At 39.0% G+C, this 15,916-nt stretch overlaps 1 protein-coding gene across 2 annotated transcripts in view; it reads right to left on the reverse strand.

The window, feature by feature from the left end:
* Window positions 1-15,916, reverse strand: part of rxrgb (retinoid X receptor, gamma b) — a 48,372-nt gene that overhangs the window by 18,212 nt on the left and 14,244 nt on the right. For both annotated transcript variants that reach the window (XM_041790955.1, XM_041790954.1), the window contains exon 2: window positions 1,492-1,727. In XM_041790955.1, coding sequence (XP_041646889.1) covers window positions 1,492-1,727 — 236 coding nt within the window. The remainder of the gene's footprint in view (window positions 1-1,491; window positions 1,728-15,916) is intronic.

Genomic DNA, 15,916 nt, shown 5'->3' on the forward strand with positions numbered 1-15,916 from the left:
CTTGTCTCAGGCGGCCATATTCTTCAGCGATCCGACGTGACTTCTCTCCAGTATGTTTCATTAAGTCTTTTCATCATGTCATTTAAACACACATTAATGTTAGCATCTGCTACAGACAGGGAGGGACAGTGACATCTCCTGACCCCTGAAAGTCTTCCTTTACATCCCAAGCTGTCGACTACTTCAATAAATATATGCTGTCTGGGAAGTATTTATATTCTGATATTATAAAGCACAAACTGGAATAAGTGGGTCCTGTTAATTGTTATTGATATAAAACAAGACAAAAAAATAGACTTAACTGAAGTTAGTTTAGTATGTAAATCTAAACAGTAACTGTGCTGTGATCTTAGAAACCTGTGGGCCAATCAGTTGGTCAGTCCATAGGTTTTGTTTTAGTTGACCATGTTTTTCTTTCATCAACTACAGCCCTAGTAACTTTAACACATTTAATTCTTCCTTTACTCATAAATTCTGCATTTACTGGCTGAAAGATATTCACAAAAGCAGTTCAGAGCTTTCAAAGAAGATATAACACTGCAGATGTTTAGGTTCTTAAGCTGTAGCCACCACATGAGGGATGGAACTTGAAAATGGACGCAAATGTGTAAAGAAACTTGTGAAAATTGTGTGTAGGAATGTAATCAACATCTCAAAATAGTGTAAGATGTTCCCTTTTGAACATCTTTTCTACGGTGGCTGCAGATGCCTTTACAGCAGTAAAATGTGCACTTGTTAGCCAAGATGGAACTTTAAAAGGAGACTAATGCTGGCAGAGCTATGAGACAGGAGAAGGGAGAGCGTGTTCAAAGAGGAGAAATAGTCAATAAGGGGCTTTTTCCTTTTTCTCACTCTCCTCTCCCCCAGTAATCCATTAAGGTGGCCAACAGTCGCACTGCGTCTTAAGTCCCCTCGCATGACAGCAGTAACACAGAATTCAGGGATGACCTTTAGGGCAAGAAGTTTAAAGGTCAGCAGAAGGGTAAGGGAGAGAGAGGGAAGCCGAGGTATGCCAGCCGAACACATTGGATATGTGCTAAACTCCAACCTCCTGTCTGCTGGACCGGATTCCAGGAATTAGAGGCGCATGATCAACCCAAGAACATGATAGTTTATTACAGACAGACCTTTCCAAAAGTAGTAATTTGAAGGAGCATGAACCTCTGAGGAGAAAGTTTAAAGCATTTGGCAGCAGCAATGAAAATAAAGTTAGTGTTGAAAAATTTTGAGAAAATTTAACACACGAAATAACTTTAAAAGCAATTTTTCTGCTGTTTTCTGATGTCTCTTTATGTATTTTGCACATTTTTGAGGATGTCACTTTGTAAAAAAACATCACAAAAACTACTCCTCTAAATGATGTGTCATTGTTCAGTCACTGAAACTCAAATGTATATTTTTGACAGATAAATGCTGATCTTTTTCTGGAAAAAAGGTCTCTAAAGCTATCAGCTATCTGATGGCCATGAAAACACCCACACTTTTTCTCACCTGTGGACTGTTGAGTGGTCCGAAGTTCATGTTGGGCGTGGATGGCAGAGATACAGCGGGTGAGCCCAGAGAGGATGTAATGACAGGGTAGGGTGAGGCCAGGCCGTTCATTGGCGAGCCCAAGGTGGACATGGGGGACGGTAAGGGTCTGGAGGTGCTGATTACGGATGGGTGACCTACCATGCCACCCATGTGAGGGGGGTGGGTGTGGGCTGTGCTCATTGGCCCTGAAGAGTCTGGGGGAGAGAGGAAAACAAAGATCTATGAGACACAAGATTAAAAGGCACCAAGTTGATAAGATTACACCTGTGCTGTGATATACTATTTTAACATAAAAAAGTCTGTTGTTCCACAGCTTGAAATGTAGTTTTGGTGAAAAATGAATAGAATAAAGAATATAAAACATTAAGGTACTAATGAAATGTTAGGGGAGAAAGATAGAAGAGTTGGAACTTTGGAAATTTAAGATTAGCCAAATAAATATGTCTTGGACTCATTAATTAAGGGAAAACTGGAAACTCAGAATAAAACATTAAAATAAAAATGCACCCATAAAAAATGTTTCATTAATTAGAGCTTCAACCACTGCAACAAGCCGCAACCACAACACTGAATGTGCTTCAATGTACTGATATTTGAATATATGTTAATGTAAAGTTTACATCTACAGCTAACACACACTGCCAACAGTCAGCATCCATGTAGAATTACCTGACAGTTGTGTTTGCTCACCAAATTCTAGAAAATGTTAATTTACTTGCAAAATGCAGCAAAATGTTTCACAGCTAGTCACTGATTTTTTTTACTTGCAGTTTGATGCATGAAGACTAAAGTGAAATCAACAAAAACAAACTTCCTGTTGTGGCTGAAAAACACTGATAAGTTCAGTTACAATAAACCCCCAAAATGCATGTGCATCTTCATTAGCTGTGTAAGCTACAAAGATAACATAGCTGCATAGCTAACGTGGCTAAAGCAAAGTTCATAAAGCATCAATGTAAGCTACATAGCTACATTATCTGTGTGGCAACATTAGGTTTAGCTACGATTGCAAAAGCTCAAGTTTCAAAAGCTCATGTTGCCATAGCTAATTTAGCTACATTGCCTATGAAATAAGATAAATTACATAGCTTGTGTAGCTATGTTAGCTTTAGCCACAGCTAACAGAGCTTAAGCAAGCCATTGTTCATGTATGTTCTTCTAAAACAAGTCTATACATAATTTAATCTTGAATTAGACCTCTGATCTTTTTATGTTTTATTCATGAAATGTTGCTTTTTTTGTAATGTTTGCAATTTGATTATCATTATTTTATCAATAAAACTGCCAGACTTTGTTTATGAATAAAGTTGAATTTTCAATAAAAATCTAAAACTGAAATTACACTGAAACGGCAGACTACGGCACTTTCATTCTGACAAAGACTGTGTCTAAGCCAGCAGTCTGCAGCCAGACGGCTTTGTTATAAAAACCTAACGCTTTAGCAAACTATCATCTTTCTCCTCTAGAATCATGGACCTGACCTAGACAGTGATTTTCAAACATTCATAGCTTAGCTGTGGCTGTGCAGCTAAACCCAACAAGACCAGTGTTTAAGTTGTTAATGGAAAATATGGGAAAAAAAGTTTGACAACCACCAAGAAAACAAGGCAATAAAGAGCTAAACAGATCTTTAACTGTAAAAACTGTTGAAAGTTAGTTTAGTTTTTGTTAACAAAAAGAGACAAGACTAATATGAAAGGGGTAGACAGCTGGACATTCAAAATCTATGATATTTTTCCACTGTGTGTATGAGCTATCTTTTAGTAGTGGTGAGTGAGAATGTGTGTGCTTCAGCATTTGTATAGCATTGTGTGCAAAGCTGTATGACAGAGAGAGCATGAGCTGTTAGTCAGGTTGAATCTGTAACTCTTCCATGTCTGCCAGAGGTAGTATTTGGATAATATTAGACATAAATGCTGATAGTTGCTGAAAAAAAGCTGAAAAAAAAAAACTTAAAACAACCTCCTCTTATCCTCAGTACAGCCGTGGGGGGCACTCCCAAAATTGTATAAAGTCCTGTGAGTAAATACTGTCAATCCAATGTTGAAATCCATGTTAACCTGCAGACTAAAGGAGGAAGTAAGATTCTTGGCGATGCTTCAAGATCAGTTCAGTATAATGACTGTTAGCCAAAGGTTAATATAAAGTCATTATGATGTGTTCATATGTCACATGAAAAAAAGGGAAATTTAAGTTTAGATACTTGAAATCAAAGCACTTTGGAATAAAAATGCATGTTCTCCCAGCATCATAAAACAGATATACACTATTAGTTCTGTTAAAAAAGCATTGAAATGAGTGTTACAGGTATACAGATTTAACAATCTAGCTTAATCACATCACTGAACTAGTACAGAGTTTAGGCCACAAAATCTAGATGAAAACTAGTTAAATAATTAAAAGTGACCAAACCAAAAAATATTTTCATATAAAGACTAAATTTAAAAGAACTGGCAAAAGTAACACCGAGTGGGACAACAAGTCAACATATTGAAAAAAAAACAAAACAAAACAAACAAACAAACAAAAAAAAAAAAACAGTTAAACAGTTGAAAAAAAAACAGTTTTGGCTCTATGAAGCATCTTCATTTACGGGACTACCTCAGTGTGTCATGGGAATTTGCACAATCAACACTACAATAAAGACACTGTAGCACGTGTAAAGGAGGCTATTTTGCATGGATGTGAATATGGTGTATCTTGGTATTTTGGCTTGATTTTAGCTTTGCTTAGGCAGAAAAAACCTGACTCATGTTTTAAACAGGTACTTTTACATTTAGGTAACTACATTACATCAAATTTTATCTTAAATATACTTTATATAATTTAACCAGCATCTGTCTAAAAATAGGAAGCCAAAAATAGCCAAGCACCAAAATAATCAGAGTAAATGAAAATAAACAAACATTCTAACATTCATATAAATAAACAAAAACTAAAACGTGACAATCAGTGAATCTCTGGGCAGATAGGATGTATTATGTGTGCACTAGTCACTGTGTAAATAAGGCTACATGGAGTAGCCTCTCTGACTGTGGTCACAGGGTGCTGACTTTGCTTTGCATCCATTGATGTAAACCGACAGGCTGGCATTTACATAGATGACCTACTTAGAAAAGCTGTCAGTCATCTGGGTAACTGGGCGTGGTGTGTAATTTCATGCATGTGCTGTAGCTGTGGGGACATTCATTCATCACCAACACGTATGAGAAATATCAACATGTACATACAGTACGTCCGTATAGGGACCAACATGTTCTTTAGACAGAGTGATGTAACGCTCAGATGCCACAGGCTGTCACAGCTTGTTCTGATGTAAGCTGATGCTGTGTTAAGCAGCTCCTCTCTGGGCTAATGTTGATGAGTCAATGACATGAATGAAAATGTTTCTTTTATTCCTCAACAAAATGTTACTGATGAGGACTGACATGACATTAAATGTACTTAAACATCTGGGCTGATGTGAAGCCTTCTCCATGTGCGTCAGTGCACCACCTCCCACCCTCACACACAAACACATGAACACTGCGTGAACCTGGGCCCAACGCCATGTTCTTTGTTAAATGTCATATTTTTGTGTTTGTGCAAAGGTGAGCTGAGGCATGATGCACTGATTTTCAATAAAAAGCACCTATGGGTGTTCAAAGAAGTCCTTCAACCCTGTTTCTACACTAAGTAGGGATCTGTGATATGGACAAAAACATTGCTGAATAGTGATCCGCAACATAAATCACTTATCAGTATTTTTTCTTCTAAAAAATAAACGGTTCTCACAACACCATAATATTAAGCTCACTATTATTCAAGTAAAACTCATCATCATTTGCAAATTTGACCTTTTAAGATGATATTAGACCCCTACATTGTCAAGCATGTCCTTTCCAAAAGACATAAACACACCCTTCTTACACTTTTAAAGCCCATCTTAAATTAGCAAAGATTAATCGTTCTCTCTCTTCCATAGAAAAGTGAGTTTATTCATTGTAAATGGTGAGCCAACAAGTTTTAAAAGTTGCGTAAGATAAAAGTTCAAATAAGAAGGCAAGATTTTATTGATTCTTCAGAGTCTAGCTCCAGGCATCTCTGACTATTTAGCCTCGGCTTGAGCACAACATGATGTCCATGTCTCTATTGTGCTTTCGATCTAATCTGAAGTAGCGATGCCCCAGCTGTTCATGTGATAAAAAGATTCTACCGAATGCCTGTCTGAATGCTCACTCCTATACGTTTTCTTTGACATAATGGTATGTAATCAAAGGTGTTGTATGTGTATGGTATATGCTATAGGCAGCCTCTACTCTCTCCCTGGTGACGTGAGGGGAAATATCAAGAAAAACTTGTTTTGACATTCAGTTAAAGAACTTTCAAGTTCACCATTTGAACATGATGATAGACTGATAAGAGGTCATGGGAAAAGACACAGACAGTTAAACTTCTATCGTTTTCCCTCCTTTGTCTGTAAGCTATCTTTGTGAATGATGTCACAAATTAAGATGAAAACATGATTAATAGATTTGATCTGAACAGAAATGCTAACACTGTCAGATCAAACACATGGATGGAAATTAAATGGCTCTCCTGTCCAAAGGCAGTGGCTTCCACAGAACAAAACATGTTTACAAAGATGCGTTTTTTTTAGTGTGTTTTCTGAGAAATACTCATTCACAAAAGAAGCCTTTGTTTAGAGCTTTTATCAAGCGTGCTCAAATGACTGCCGTTTTTCTGCCTCTTTGCTTTCTGTCCAGGGCAGGATGCATGAACTTTTCAGGTTGTCAGTCAAGCACACTTCGAAGGATTGTCTTCACACTTTGCACAAATGTGACTCAAGGACAAACTGAATACATTTAGATCAAGGTCAAAGACAACCCTAGCCCTTCTTGACCCACAGCTTTCCTTTCACTGTCTCGCTACAGAAGGCATCCAATCACCTGGCAGAAATTATAGTTGACACTACTTCTAAGAACTTGTTGCTACACATGCAGTTTATTTTAACTCAGTTTAAATTTCTGCAGCCATTAAGCCTACATTAGTTGAATATGTGAATAAGATAGAATAACCTCTATGAAAGGGAAATGGAAACTTACACTCATGCAAGCTTTTGTATGTCAAGAAATTGGGTAACAGTGAGGAATGACATATTGTCTGCTTGAATGCAACATTTTTTTGCATGGAGACAAACTCTACAACACACAGCTGGCCATTTACTCCCTCTACAAATGCCAAGGAACAGATGTTGTGCAACTTCCTGTTTAGCAGAGACTACAGCCTCCCCCCCTTTCTTACTCGCCCACTTTCTCCTGCGTTCCCTGAGTGATCCCTGGCAGGCAAATATGTATCTGGGCCTCCCTCTCTGTCCCACAGAGCTGATGAGATAAAAACAGTCTGAAAGAAGTAAATGCCTGGCAATACTCTGTGTTGCAACATTGAACCTTGTTTTAATTTCTAATTTTGAGAGTGTTGTCCAACCTTTTTTCAGAGTGTGGATTCATCTAAATAATGAGCTTATGTAAGGAGGAGCACAGTACGGCATGTACTGTGTCTGATTTTGTGCACTGACCCCTCTCTTTATGTGCATGACAAATTCCCTTTGGGGCTCGTAAAGATCTATTCTATTCTGGAAGTGCTGAGTAGGAGATAAAGTAGCAGGGCAATCATCACTCCTCAGGACAGCAATTTGACAATGTCTACTCCAAGACTTCAAGACAAACAGGCACACTGATTGCACAGGTCACACCAAGAAAAAGAAAGGATACAGGTTATTAAAGATCTGGAACGTGAATCAATTAGTTGGCAGAACGAGCAGCTAAGGAAGTACAAGAAATCTGCAGCTTAGTTGCACTGTCAAAGAAATACAGATGGACACCTGGACTGTGCTGTGTTTACACTTCTCCTATGTCAGAGAAATGAATGATAATCAGTGTTTAGTGGAGAAGGGGGCAACAACAGGATACAATCCTATAGGATACGATAACAGGATACATGTGTCATGTCATATTGTGTATCAAGACACAATAATACAATAGATGGGATACAAGAGGATGCAATGCCAAATGAAACAAAACATTCAATATGTTATGGAACTGAACGATACAATGAAATATAATACACAATACACGATACGACACAATACTACAGTATAATACAAAACGATTCCACAATACCATAATACGATACAATACCATACAATACAAGACAATACAACGCAACAAAATCCACTACCAAATAAAACCAAACAATTCAATATGACAGGGTACTGTACAAAATCATAAAATACCATAAACAATATGATTTAATGCGATATGATACAATATGACACCATATAATACTAAGATACTATAGAGGCGAATATGTGCATTATGATATTCCATACTCAATAAATTGCCCATGATAATGATGAGATAGAGGGATTCTGTGACAAGTCATGTGTTACAAAACATCATTTAGCCTAATGAGCAATAGAGCGTCACAGTGGGGTCTGATTGGTGGAGCCTGCTGTGACCATGGAAATCCCTACCACATTCACGAATGCTGACTATAGGCTTGTGATGACAATACCACTGTAGTATGAAGCAATATAAACTTTAATATATTATAAAATCATTGTTCAAAATGAAAATACTACAATAAAAATAAATGTGGAAAGAAGGTCCATGTACATTTTTTTAACAATAAATAAAAGGAATCCCGTGGAATAGATTGTGTGATATGTAGTTTCTTCATCCTTGTAAATGATAAGTAAATTAAAAAAATGAGTAAAATTCTTGTATATTTACCTTTATCTTCGTTTTTGCACTGAATAAAATTTTATAGCAACAAGTATTCAGGTAGCTGTTGGCTTGGTTTAAAATGTTTATATAAAGATATTTACAAATGCAACTTAGAATCTGAGCATCAAATTTACTACCAGGACAAGAGCCGTGGAAAAAGTGAGTAAGCACTGCTTAGCTTTATAGGGAGGATGTTAGTCGGGTGATTGGATAATTACAAATGTCAAGTGTGAAATCAGTGCAGCTCAAGTCAGCTGTCTGAACTAGCTTGCAGGCGTCCCTCTGTTTATTCACCGCAATTTTTGTCAGTTTCACTTCTTATCATGCTTCACTCTTTCACTTCTTTTACTGCTCTCTATCATTATCTCCATGTTCTTCTGCTTTTATCCCGCGGTCAACTTCTCCTTTCAACATGTCATAAGCGCCATCACAAGGAGTCATGAAGTAGTGATGTGGCGAGTTAAAGTTGGTAGGGAAACATGTTTAGAAAGCATTTTTTCTTATGTCAATTTTTAGCACAAACAGTTCTTTCAATGTGTCATGAGCCAGGATGACAATATTGATGTCGTACAGATATTTTGCCTGCCACTAATGTTTGCAGTCAAAAGATGCAAAACTGATCTTACCACATCCATGCATTCAGTTTATTCTGCAAATAACAAGCTGACCAAAAACACTGAAGTAATGCAAGCTGTCGTGGATAAAAAATTGGTACTTTTGAAGTGATATGTAGGGCATGTTGGCCAGATAAGTCATTGATGTTAAAACACATTCTGGCCCTGTCTTTACCGAGCACAAGTTTCCAAGAACATGGCTTTAAACTCTCATTAACATAATCTTTAGTTATTTAAGTCCACACTGTATTTTGTCCTTACCTGAGAGTCACTGTTGTCTCAGTACACTGGGGGGAATACAAACATTCCAACAGTCAGCTGGTGGGATGCCTAACAGGGAAAGGCTGACAAGCTGAGCGTGCTTCATGAAGGGAGTGTGTGTTTGTGTGTGTAAGAAGGCCAGCATGTTCAGCAGAGGAAGCATAAATCGACCCAGAGAAGCTAAAGGGGACTATCCTTGCATGACCCACCTCAACCGGCTGTTCCATCTCTGTTCTATGTAAATCACCTCAACACAAAGGAGCCTCAGGAATGTACTGACTAGTACAGATACAGAAAAGCACCTCTAATAGACAGAATAAATCAAGTCAGAGCTAGAAACTTCCAGCATTAACACTGGTTTTGTTCCAGGACTTTTTCCTGTCAGTCCCTGATAGAATCTATACAGTGCTTCAGAAACACAACATCTATCTAACAGCAAACAAACAGACACAGCAGTGAAGGGCACCTTTGACCGCTGGCGCTGCAAATCAAAGGTCGCCTGTTGCCAAACTCCTGAACCAAGTTCAAAAGAGTTCCTATCTGCAGGAGCACACAGATACACTGATCATGGACAAAAGAACTGCAGAGATAAAAATAAACTTTTATAAAAACCATTTTCAACCATGAAAACAATTTGTCCCTTTAACATCAGCATAGAAACATCTGGAGTCTTCCTCTCACAACTGCAACACTAAAAGAGAAAATACCAGCAGCCCATAGATGTGAACAAATGACGAGTACAAGACATAGGAACTAGCACTTCCATCATCAAGGTTATCATTATGAACAGACTAATGAAATGAAGAACGCTACACTGTCAGAAGATCTTTGTTCAACACAAAAAATCAACCCAAAGCTTTACAGAAATCCATAAACAAATAAAGAAGTTTAGATAAATAGCCTAGACACCTTAAGCCATTGCTCTTTTATATTAGGGTTGTCAGTTAATTGAAATCTTTAACCATTATTCATCGTTGAACCATTTTCTTCTACGGTCTTATGTACAGTAAGGGTAATTGACGACCTGTTTGGATTTAAACCTCCTTTTATTTTGAAAGAAAATTAGCAACTTAAGGAAGACTGAAGGTTATGACACACACCCTTTTTTCCTTCCTAATATTAATCCTGATACAAGACCGATTCCGAGTATAGATCTGATCCTGGTGTTAACTTTCTGGACTGACTGTGCTGTAGGAAACTGGCACATTATTTTAGCCCTACAGTGAACTAAGAGCATGGCACAATACAATTGCAATGCACAGCCTCTCTGTAACAATTAAAGGTGCTATTTTTATGAGTTTTACTGCTACATATTGAAATAACAATGACACAGAGGGCCACATTACAGGCTCTTTTTCTGTCTTTCTCTCTATTATGCTATCTGTGGTGTTATTGTTCTTTTACAGTGTTAGAAAATAACAGAAGAAAAAGAGTTATGTATACTGTCTAATAAGTGTCATCATCAGGACAGGATGCTCTGTTGGAGAGTATCAAGTTAGTCTGATAAATGGAGTAGACACGTTCAGAGTCATCCTTTTATATGTCTCCTGAGTATTAAGAACACGACATGGTGCCAGAAGTGGAACCGTAGGTGTGCAAGGATCCAACAAAAAAGGTCTAGCTGTCAGCAAATAAGAGGGAGGGAAAAAAGGTGAGTGTTAGACTGGAGATGAGCAGAGTGGCGAAGGAGTTCACACAACTGCTGCCACGTTTAGCATTAAGCCACCTGAGCCCTTCGATTTCTCCAAGCCACATGATTGGACAAAACGGGCCTGGAGATTTGAGTGATTTTGTCAAGAAAGTAATCTAACTGCAAGCTCTGAGGAGAAGCAGGTGAACACTTTAATTTACTGCATGGGAGACGAAGCTGTCGCTGTTTTGAAAGGTCTAAAGCTAAGTGATGCAGACCAGCATCAGAACATCACGGTGAGGGATGGCTTTCAGTCTTTCTTCATAATGAAAAAGAATGTCATGTATGAACCTGCAAGGTTTAATATGCGCAAACAAGAAGCTAATGAGACAGCCGACGTTTTTGTTACTGCCCTGTGTGCATTAGCTGAACAATGCAACTACAGAGTGCTACAAGATGAGCTAATCAGGAACAGGACAGTGGTTGGTCTAGCTGGCACAAGACTCTGAGAACACATGCAAAAAGGCAATAAACATGGCAAGACAATCAGAAGAAATCAAGAAGCAACAAGACACACTAAGGAGCAAAGCCAGTGGGGTTAGAAAGATAGACATCAATCCTGTCAACAGAGTATTTAAAAGCAGACAACAAAAGACAAAATTTAATAAAGCAAAAGAAAGTGCCGTTCCTGTGGGAAAAAAAGGTCACTACCAGAGAGTGCGCCTGGCAGGTAAAGCTGTGCATGGTATAGAAGAGGATAATGGAGCTTTCTTCCTTGGCTCTGTAACTCAATGCATGCAAATGCTTGGACTGCTTCAATAAAAATAAGTGACACAAACATAGCCTTTAAACTGGACACCGGCACAGATGTCACAGTTATATCAAAGAAAGACTTCAACAACGTTTTCCTAGAAACACAACAGCCAGTTCTTCAGAGAGCAGAGAAGCCCCTGCTTGGTCCAGGGAGGGTCCCACTGGATGTGTCAGGGTTTGCCAAGACTACAACTGAGTACCGGATCAAAGCAGACCATAGAAAATGTATAAGTGGTGAAAAATCTTGGAACACCTTTGCTTGGGTTACCTGTCATTATAGCCCTTGGCTTACTCAAACATGTTGAAAGCATAGATCTAGAGACCCTAAAGATCAGCTACCCTTTGCTATGCAGTGGTCTGGGGGAGGTACAACAACCATTGACCTAAGTTTAAACCAGATACTGTGCCATTCTCCTTAAAAACCCCCAGGAGAATTCCATTACCATTAAAGTCAAAGAAGAGCTCCAGTGGATGGAAAGTCTGGGTGTCATCAGTCAGGTGAGTGGGCTGACAGACTGGTGTGCAGGCATTGTGGTCACACCTAAGAAGGACAGCAAAAAGTTTCGTTTGTACGTGGACCTCATGGGCCTAAACCAGTACGTATGCCGTGAAAAGTTCATCTTGCTATCAGTTGAACAAAGCTTTGGGACACTTGCAGGAGCAAAAATGTTCAGCAAACTTGATATCAGTATGGGCTTCTGGCAAATTCCACTCTCTGAGGAGTCTGCAAAGCATACAACATTTATCACATCCTTTGGGAGGTTCCACTTTAACCGCTTACCTTCCGGTATAGCTTCAGCACCTGAACATTTCCAGCACATGATGGCTGAGGTCACAGAAGGACTGGATGGCATGGTTTACCACATCGATGATCTTCTGGTGCAGGGGTGAGACCAGGAAGAGCACGATGCTCGACTCCATGCAGTACTCAAAAGCTTGGAAAAAGCAGGTATTACACTGAACGTGAACAAATGTGAACTCTCAAATGTGGTGGTCTTCTTGGGTCATGTTATCTCAGCTGCTGGTATCCAACCTGACCCGAGAAAAACCAGCTTGGACAACTGAGAAAAATGGAGGCTATCATGGGGTTGAAGGAGCCATCAAACGTGAGCGAGGTGAGGTTTTTTCTTGGAATGGCCAACCAGCTTGGACATTTTATCCCACAGCTGGCAGAGAGACAAGCCCCTCTGTGACCTCCTGTCAGAGAGAAATTGTTGGGTCTGGGAGACAGATCAGGCTAAAGCATTTGAACCATTGAAGAAAGTCCTGTCTTCCCCACCAGTGCTCGCTGTACGACCCAAACAGAGACACTAAGGTTTCAGCGGACGCATCTTCATATGGTCTCAGTGGTGTTTTGCTCCAAAGGTGGGAGGAGGAATGGAAACCAGTGGCTTATGCGTTAACAATCACTCACTCCAACGGAACAACACTAGGCACAGGTGGAAAAGGAGGCTTTGGGTCTCACGTGGGCCTATGAACGATTCCGAGATTTTCTCATCGGAAAACATTTCCTTCTAGAGACCGATCATAAGCCCCTTGTCAGCCTACTGGGAGCTCAACCACTAGATCTTCTTCCACCAAGAATCCAATGGTTCAGAATGAGACTGATGCGCTATACATACTCCATCGAGCATGTACCAGGGAAGTCTTTTGGACAGCAGACACACTTTCACGTTCACCAGTGAAAGTACACATGTCTAGGAAGGAACATGATCTTATGGAAAGAACAAATATTTATGTGGACTATGTCAATGAAGGTTTCCCTGTCAGTCCTACATACACGGAAACATTGAAGGAGCAACTGAAAGCTGACAGTGTTTGCTCACGTGTTATGAGACTTTGTACAGAAGAAGAAGCTATTGGCCAGAACAAGCCTCTTTAACAGTGAAAGATGAACTACTACTGAAAGACACACGACTTGTGATACCCTCTGCAAGTGAATGAAATGGTGCTTAAATGCAGAATCTGCATACAAGAATGAAAAAAATCCCAAAGACTGCAGCTCTGCTACAGCCAGAAAGACCGGAAAGATCATGGCAAAAGCTAGGAGCAGATCTGTTCAAGCTGGGAGGAAAATCGTACCTGCTAGTTGTGGATTATTTCTCCAGATTTGTCGAGATAGCACACCTGTCTCACACAAAATCCACGGATGTCATCCTGCATCTGAAGTCTATTTTTGCCCGACATGGCATTCCAGAGGTCCTGTGTCAGACAATGGACCACAGTTTTCAGGACAGGCTTTCACTTCCTTTGCAGTGTCTTATGGATTCAGTCACATTACTAGCAGCCCAAGGTTCCAGCAGAGTAATGGGGAAGCGGAACGAGCTGTACAGACTGTGCAAAATCTTCTGAAGAGGGCAGCAGACCCCCACCTAGCACTTCTTGCTTATAGAGAAACACCTCTTCAGACAGAGAAAATAACAGAAGAAAAGAGTTAGGACAGGACGCTATGTTGTAGAGTGTCAAGTCAGTCTAATAAATGGAGTCAGACACGTTGAGAGTCATCCCATTATATGTGTCTCCTGAGTATTAAGACTGCGACACTCTCCAAGCCATCTCCATAATGATCTGAGTGTTTAAGCATTCATATTTTAGCAAAGCATGACATGATGAAGGAACAGCCTGCTATTGGTTGACAGCCCCTCACAATACAACACTATGGCTATTAGCACTGATTAGCATTCAAGCTAGCAGCAATAAATGATTGAAAATTGATTACAAATGGATAAAAAGATTTTCAATAAACTATAATCTTTATAGTCCCTAAAAAGTCACCCAATTCCCAGGCTCACTAGAAAAGCTTCTGTTAGGGCTAAGAAGTATAGTATCTATGAAAAAGCGCAACAGCTAGCTTCAAGAGGAAAAAAGTAAGAGGCTATAATTTCTGGTTCAACACTTATCTAACTTTTAATAACCTGTATCCCTTCTTGTCGTAAGACAATGCCAGTGTGCCAGTTTTTCAACAACAACTGCAAAGAATTATAAATTCCACGCTGCCTCCAAATTTTGTTTCTTCTTCGCTGCTCTAAAAGCGGTAGCTGCATGCAGTGTTTTCGAGCAGCAAAGAAGAATTGGTTTCCAGTTTATAACATTTACATTTGGCATGGCTAAATAAAGCAAAATGCAAAAGGTGAACAAAACGGTGTTGAATTAGTGACAGTGCATGAACAAATGAACTTGCCGATACCAATTATCTGTACTTTAAGCAGTATTGGACATACTGTATTTCCGATACTGGTATTAGAATCAAAACAACTCTAATTCACTTAACCATGGAAAAAGGAACTCGTCATCGATTGAAAAGGAAATAAGGGAATAATAAAAAGGTAAATGTTTGATAACACAGGGTGCAGATGACTTTTGTCTCTTCCAATGAGCTTTTTGGAGGTAAAAATAAATACAAGTTCAATAATAATAATGAAAAAATAAAAGCTGTATTAGAGATGGTTCCTTCAGATAAACATGTACACAAGCACGTGTTTTATATGTGTGAACAGTATTGTTGCTCCTTCAGCCATGATTTAATACTGTTGTTAAAACCTTTAAGTTATGTTGCATTTTCAGCTCGGTCGGTAGATTATTCCAGAGTTTTGCTCCTGTGACAGAGAAGGCTGATTGTCCAAAGGACGTTTTGAAATTGAAATTCAACAGTTACCATTTACTGAAGCTTGTGTGTTTTCTCGATTAGAGTCCTGATAGCTGCTGAAAAACTCATCAAACATAGATGGAACCTGGCTATGAACATTTAAAAAGCATTTTAAGATTACAGTAGTTGATGAAGCTTTCAAAGCTAAGCATTTTGTGTTTCTCTAATACGAGGCAGTGGTGCCATCGGTCAGGTTTTGTTGTCCATGATTTTTATTGTCTGGTTATATATGGATGTGATTGGTTTTAAAGCTGTTTGTGAGGCTTGAGACCAGGAAGTTAAGCAGTATGATAGATGTGAAAATATCATAGCATGCATGTAGAGCCTGGCTGTGTTTAATGAAAGATACATTCTGATGATCCTGAAACAGTTCAAGTTGGATTTAACTTTTTTGCAAACATAATTCACTTGTTTTTCAAATCGCAGGTATGAGTCTAGAAAGATTCCTAAGTACTTGACATCATTAACCACATTAATGGGTTCATTACTGATCTGAATCAAAAATGATTCTTTTTTTCAGGTTGTTTACGTGTAAAGAAACATATTGAGACAGTTTTTTAATGTTCAGTGTAAATGAGAAAACTCAAGCCATTGTAATACAGAGTGCAACGAATCATTTAATTGCTCAGCGGCTTTCTTTGCCGATCTAGCT

The sequence above is a fragment of the Cheilinus undulatus genome, linkage group 7 (assembly GCF_018320785.1).
Source record: "Cheilinus undulatus linkage group 7, ASM1832078v1, whole genome shotgun sequence".
Classification (NCBI taxonomy): Eukaryota; Metazoa; Chordata; class Actinopteri; order Labriformes; family Labridae; genus Cheilinus; species Cheilinus undulatus.